Source organism: Vicia villosa, linkage group LG2, assembly GCF_029867415.1.
Source record: "Vicia villosa cultivar HV-30 ecotype Madison, WI linkage group LG2, Vvil1.0, whole genome shotgun sequence".
NCBI classification, from domain to species: Eukaryota; Viridiplantae; Streptophyta; class Magnoliopsida; order Fabales; family Fabaceae; genus Vicia; species Vicia villosa.
The window spans coordinates 224,275,983-224,282,918 of record NC_081181.1 but is presented as its reverse complement, the minus strand read 5'-3'; the positions used below and the strand labels follow the sequence as shown (position 1 = coordinate 224,282,918).

At 32.1% G+C, this 6,936-nt stretch overlaps 1 protein-coding gene across 1 annotated transcript; it reads left to right on the top strand.

The window, feature by feature from the left end:
- Positions 1-494: 494 nt before the first annotated feature.
- On the top strand, positions 495-2,264 carry LOC131648339 (uncharacterized). Its single transcript, XM_058918097.1, has 2 exons — positions 495-657; positions 1,305-2,264. The coding sequence occupies exon 2, from the start codon at positions 1,470-1,472 to the stop codon at positions 2,172-2,174; it is 705 nt and encodes a 234-aa protein (XP_058774080.1). The 5' UTR covers positions 495-657; positions 1,305-1,469; the 3' UTR covers positions 2,175-2,264.
- The last annotated feature ends 4,672 nt before the right edge of the window (positions 2,265-6,936 follow it).

The following is a 6,936-nucleotide window of genomic DNA, read 5'->3' as shown; positions in this document are numbered from 1 at the left end:
AACCCCATACCTCTTTAGCATTCTCGAATCGTCCAAATTGTAGATGAATATTTGGAATGAAGGTATTTCAAAACCAAGTATTGATTTGATGATTTTGCTGTCCCATTCCTTTAATTTATCAGCATAAGCCTTTGAAGTTTCACCAGAACTTCTCGTCAGACACTTTTTACCGCCTCTCACGTATCATCAAAGTCAATAATCTTTCTAGAACAGCTTATTACTCCAATCTACTGATTATAATTGGAGCCATTGAGAATTATAGTAATTGGACAATTAACCTCAAATTTCTCCATTGTAGCACAATAATTAAAAAATTATTGATTAATTTTACTTTTATATTTAAATAATAATGTTTATTTTATACTATTGGAATGGAGATCAACTCTAATGTTATTAGAGATTGAGAAGTTACCGAAGGTTTTAGAACATGAAGGTAAAAAAACTGAACCAGACCGGTTCAACCTTGATCACAAAGAATAGTTGAAAACCTCCGCTGAACCGGATCCAGTTTTGGGTATTTTCAATTGTGTTCGGAAACTCTCTTTTTAAAATAAAAGAAAAAAACCTGACGCCCTTCCCGGCCGGTGAAAATCTCATCTGTCCGTCGTCCCACGGCACTCCCAAGCCGCCTCGAATCCGTCCTACCACGGCCAGAAGGTATGTTTTATTGAACCTCCCGCTTCGCGATTGGTTTTTGGTTTCCACATGAACGAACCATCAATTTCATTCTTGTTAATTTGTCTCTTCTGCTTCGTCAAGTTTGTGAACCTTCTGTTTTCTTAATGAAGTTTGTCAATTTGATTTTTCTGTTTGTCAATATTCTGTTTAAGACCATTGAGAGATTTAATTTAATCAATTTGCCTGTTTAAGAACATATAAATCTTCATTTAATTCACCATGTAAGAATGCATTAAACATCAAGCTGATGTAGATTCCAATTGTGGATTGATGCTAGAGCTAGAACATGTTTGACTGTGGTGAGTTTGGTAAATGGTGAATAAGTATTTAACTAGTCTAATTATGTGTAGCAGGTGAGTTTTGAATTTGGTATGGTAGCATGTGTTCATGGAATGTGACATTTCTAGATATGAATATTTCTTGTGAATCTTAATCTGATAAAATTAAACCTTTGAAACCAACTGCATAACCTTAAAATAAGGACTTTCTTGCTCTACAAATGCAAATAACATACTTTTTAACAAACTAAAATGGAAGCTAACTGACTGTAACTAACTTTCTTCATTTGTTAATAATTAGCATTCTCATTTGTTATTTATGACTTACTGTGTTGTTTGTTTATGTAGTGAGAGAGGTGTGTTGTTGATTCGGAAAACGAAAGTACAAAACACTTTGGTGAACCACTGTCGAAGTTGGTCACCGTAGGAAGGATAACCGCCACAAAGAAATCCAAGAATTTTGTGGCGAAGATGTATGTGTAGCTCCAACAGAAAATCTTGAAACTGTCTCTGATGGAAAAAGACAATGGCTTCTGCTTTTCTAATATATCGTCAATCGTCACCCCCTCGAGTGTCGCTTTTGTTGTCATCTTGACGATCTTGGTTCGTGTCCTTCATGTAATATATTCTAGCGGCAAACCCTTGAGCAAAAGAGCTTCAAAACCTGTGAGGACCCTCATCATTTTAGGATCAGGCGGTCATACTGCAGAGATGCTTAGTCTATTAGCAGTGTTACAGAATGATAGGTTTAAACCAAGATTCTACATTGCTGCTGCTACTGACAATATGAGTCTTCAAAAAGCTCTATTGTTGGAGAACTCTCTAGCATCCGAGAGTGGAATAGACGTTGCTGATGCTTCAAACTTCATGAAGATTTATCGAAGTAGAGAAGTCGGTCAATCGTATGTAACCTCGGTTTGGACTACTTTAATTGCAACCCTACATGCGCTATGGCTAATGATTAAAATTAGACCTGAAGTGATACTTTGCAATGGGCCTGGAACTTGCATTCCCCTTTGTGTTATTGCATTTATATTTAAGATACTGGGAATCAGATGGTCATCGATTTTCTATGTTGAGAGTATTGCAAGAGTGAGAAGACTCTCCTTGACTGGTTTGCTTCTGTACAAGCTGTGGATGGCTGATCAGATTTTTGTTCAATGGCCACAGTTGCAACGAATGTATCCTCGAGCTACTTATGTTGGTAGACTCATGTAATCATTTGATAAATTTGTATTCTGCTGCTATCAATGAACTACTTCAAATTTTGCTAATGATTTTGAACCATTGGACATATATTTTGCGCTAGTGTTTTCATTGCCATTACGAATTTTCAGAATATGCTGAACAAACATAATTGATTACATGTTTCTCGGGTAGAATTCATGGTTTATTCTGAAAGCCGGAAAGAATAGGTAGATGTCTCCAATTTGATTTGCTACTGCAGGAACTTGAAGGGTAAGCAATCTCTACATGTCCTCAAGAAAAGAAAAAAAAAACGTTTTTAAAACTCTATTCTGCATTTAAAACAGTCCATTATTATACGATCAGAGGAATTTAAATTCCTTACTGCAAGTGAATGTGTGTCTACTGTCTAACAACAACTATGATGTACTATTGTGAAAAAACAAGGCCTCACTGAAATGAAGAAAAAGAGAAAGAGAAAGAGAAGCCGTTGAAGCTAAGAATTTAAACCAAACCAAAAAGTTTTGGTTCAGCTCAAAAACTGAATTCAACCATTGAAAATCAAATCGGTTTGATTCGGTTCTCAGTTTTTTATTTTAAAAGCTGAAGGAACAATGAATCAAACACAAATCAATTTTACTAAACTCAATTAAGATAAAATCAATTCTACCAAACTCAATTCCACTAGAATCGATTTTGTCCACCGTCAATTCAAACACACTCTAAGATGGTATCAGAGTTCAATCTTTTAGCTATGGATCCGTCATTCTTCTTTAACTCCGCTTGCACTTCTTCTTCCAATTATTACTTTCTCTTCGGTTTCTTTTACAAATGACGAATTCGATACAAAATGTGTATAAGAATCCTTTATATTTTCTCCCCAATGAAAATCCAACTACTGATCTTGTTTCTCTTCCATTAGAAGGCAATAAAAATTTCCAATCTTGTATCAAATCTATGCATTTTGCTTCTGTCAATAACGTTGTTTCACAATTGTGGAGGTTATTGCAACACTATACTGTTTTTTTTTTTAATGTTTGTGGGAGCTTTTGACTGCAGGAAAGAAAAAGGCTTTTTTGTAGTGGTTGTTGATGATGGTGATGGTTTATCCATGTTTTAAGGTTCTTTTTATATCTCAAATGCATACACCAAACATAATTTTGATCTGGCAAATGAAATGTTTCAATGGTTTTGGCAGTAGTTTCCACTTGTGGTGTCAAATATGTTGTCTAATATCTCTCAAAAATGATTCTCTTTTCTTCAAATGATTGCGTTTAGAAAAGAATTTTATCTCATAACTAATCCGAAAAACGTGAAGTATAATGTATGTGGATGTTGATCTATTAAATTAAAAAATGCATAAAAACAAAGTAAAGAAATAAAAATGGGTAAAGTAATTTAAATCAAGTTGTGGTATTTATAAAAGAAACTATTACAGAAATAATTGAATCATTACTTAAAAATGTTGTTTGTTTTTGTGTTTAATGTATGAGGAGGCATACGTGACGCTTGACGTTCGATTCAATGACTTCTATTTCATGACATGTTCTATTGACTTGGTCGATTCACATTCGGTTTATATTTGTTTGACTTGCTATCGATCGACTAAGCGGATTGACTTGCTATCGATCGACTAAGCGGATTCGTCTATGTAATAGGTGCAAACAAATATTAGCAAAAACATAAAAGACAATAATTTTCTTTTTCCTATAGACCGATATGTATGTTATGCCATTCCAACATTTTGAGATTTCAAATATGAGCCCTTTTTTTTGATGAAAATGGGCCCATTTATTTACTTACAAGTAAAAACATGTGAAGGCTAGACAGAGATAAAGAATGTTGACCAAAAACAAAGAGATGAAAAAAGGAATAGGAGAATGAGTAATTATAGAATAAACATAGCAGTAAATATCCATAAAAGAAGAAGAATTTATCATTTGGAAACTCTCAAATTAATAGAAGGGAGACAAAGACAAGACAATGAGAAGACAGTGAAGAAATGTGCGAAGATGATGTCACCTTAATGAACTCAACAGTGTAACACCAAAACCTGACTCAGTGAGGCAATTGTCTTATCTTTCTCCATAGAAACCCTATTCTCTTTTTAACCGTACAGTTTCCTTTTTGAGACAGAGATGCGCAATATCAACCGTCAGATTCGAAAATGGATTTAAATAGAAACCTTTGGATGGATTCGATAAAAATAATGTCTGGTGGGTCCCTTCTGTGTCTTCAGGTGGTTCAGTCTTCGCCCCCACCACATACACTCTCTGCTCCTTTTCTTTCGGCTGCTACAGTAATAATACTGTTCTTTTTCAAATTAATATTTTCATCTTCATTAGTAACGACTGATATTAATTGAAAAAATGTATCTGAAAAATTGTTCTCTAGTTTTTTGTAATTAATTTAATAATTTGTATCAGTAGTACTGTACTACTCACATAAATTCACATATTGTTAAATAATTTTGTAACACACTCCTAAAAACTATTAAGATGGAAGGTCTAAACACATGTATATATGGAGGTGTTGAATTTTTTTTTCAATAGTTGAATTGGTACAATGGTGTGTTGAATCATATGTTGAAAGTGACGTGGAGACTTAGTTCATTTGATTTGGACACACAAAAAAATTCCACTTTTTTCATAATTTTTCATAATTTCAATTGATAATAATATTAATATATAATTAATAATATTAAAATTAATCATTTTTCATAATTTCAATTGATAATAATATTAATATATAATTAATTTTAATATATAATCATAAAACAAAAATATAAAAGAAAATAAGAATATGAAATAAAAGTAGTGGGGTAGGGTGTTGAATTTTATTAAACAAAACTACTGTAGTGAGTAAAAGTTAAATGTGTGTTGAATTATTAGGTGGAAGAGAGAGAAGATGATGTGGAGTATAAAAATTGAAAAAGTAGGGTGTTGAATTTGGAAACCATTATAAATATTACATCTAGAAAAAAAATTTAAGTTGTTAAAATCAACAGAGATGCAATGTGGTCTACCGACCAAATTTGTTTCTTAAAATGTTAATACAGTTATGCTGTTCGGGTTGGACAATCGGTTGAGTTTGATCTGTTCCAGGCTTACAATTTAAATTTGATGTAAATTGCAATTTTATTTTTAAGCTTTAATTTCAATAGATAAAATTTTGATTTTTGATGAATTTGATTAAATCAGTTTAAAAGATAAATTGGTGTGATCTAGCAGTGAAATGCTTGAGTCTTGAGAGTGTGCTTTTCTTGAGGTCTTAGGTTCGAAACTTAAAAAAAATATTTCTCATAAAATTCATAAATATTTAATTTTAATTTTTTTTAGATTTAGTTGATTTTAATTTTTGACAAGTATAAACTAATCATCGACTAAAAAATTCTAATTATATTATTAAAATAAAACAATTCGATCCCTTTGTACAAAAAGGATAATGGATCAAACAATTTCAATTGGACAATTCATATTTGTCCAGCCTAATCGACGTTAAATAAAAAATACTACTCCTAACAATTATTCTTATGGCATTTGTTAAAACTTCATAAATGTTCCTACATAAATAAATTAAGTACACATAACACAAAAGATAAATTCCAGAATGGCAGCTTTGTTGGTAAATTTGACATGATGATGGGGACACAACACAAGTCTACAGAGTAAATTTCATTTTTGGATTTTGTTATCATGTTCTTTATTCGGGTGTTTTTTTCAAAAAGTTGTTGATTTTCTTTGGGTTGTTCAGTCAGACACAAAGAAAAAGCTGGAAAAAATTGAAGCTCATTGGGGTAAAAAGTGAAAATGAATTTAACTCTCCAGTTCTAGTATATAAAGCCAAGATTAATCTGCCTGAAAACTGAAAAAGCTTCTCCTGTTAAAATCATCAGTGAATCTCTCTACCCTCTGTCAGGTCTACATGTACTTTGTAATAGCAAATTACTATTAGGTTAGTTAAGTACTGCAATTACATATAGTAGTTGTTCTATAACAGTTTTATATAATTAATGTATTTTATTTGAATAGCACAAATTACGCCATATTGCTTATTACTTGTGTTTAACTGTGATAATAAAAAATGAGTTATTTATAGTCGTGAAATCGAGTTTTGATTTATGAGTTAGAAAATATAATTTTAAGGATAATATTTAATATATAAAATAATTTTTATCATTATTATTATAAAATTTGATTATTGATAAATTAATAATAATTTTTTTGAATTTTCGTATCTCACTTTGAGATTGACTAATCAAAGAGGATTAATCTCACCGTCCATTGTTAGAACAAAAATTGTTCTGATCAATATTTTGTGTTTTGATGATAACATTATATATGAATTTTGTATAAGATAATGTGGTACTCTAATCATTTGCATTTTCCATTTCAGGAAATATATAAAGAGTATGCACAAATCAGCGCTCAGAAGCAACTGACTCTAGAAGTTCTGGATGGCTTCATCAGAACATGCTCTGGCAAGACATCAGAAGATGGTCAAGCAGAATCAGAACATGAACCGAAAGCATCGGAAGAATGAAGTCAGAAGCAGAAGCTCTGAAGTTCTGAATGGTATCACGCTAAAGCTCTTCAAAGTCAGAAGACAAGAAGATGCTCTGCACCAAGCTGATTGACTCTGATATTCAAACGTTGTTGTATACAAAATTTGACTCCAGAAGAAAGTACAAGATGAAAGGCTGAAACGTCTAATCTCTGACTGACAAAAGGAACGTTAGAAGCTACAAAAGGCAAAGTCAGTAAAAGCAGGAAAAACAAGGCTCGAGGTAGTTGAC

What these genes read in the sequence shown, in the direction of transcription:
- LOC131648339 (XM_058918097.1), top strand. Translation starts at nt 1,470, where the DNA reads ATGGAAAAAGACAATGGCTTCTGCTTTTCTAATATATCGTCAATCGTC.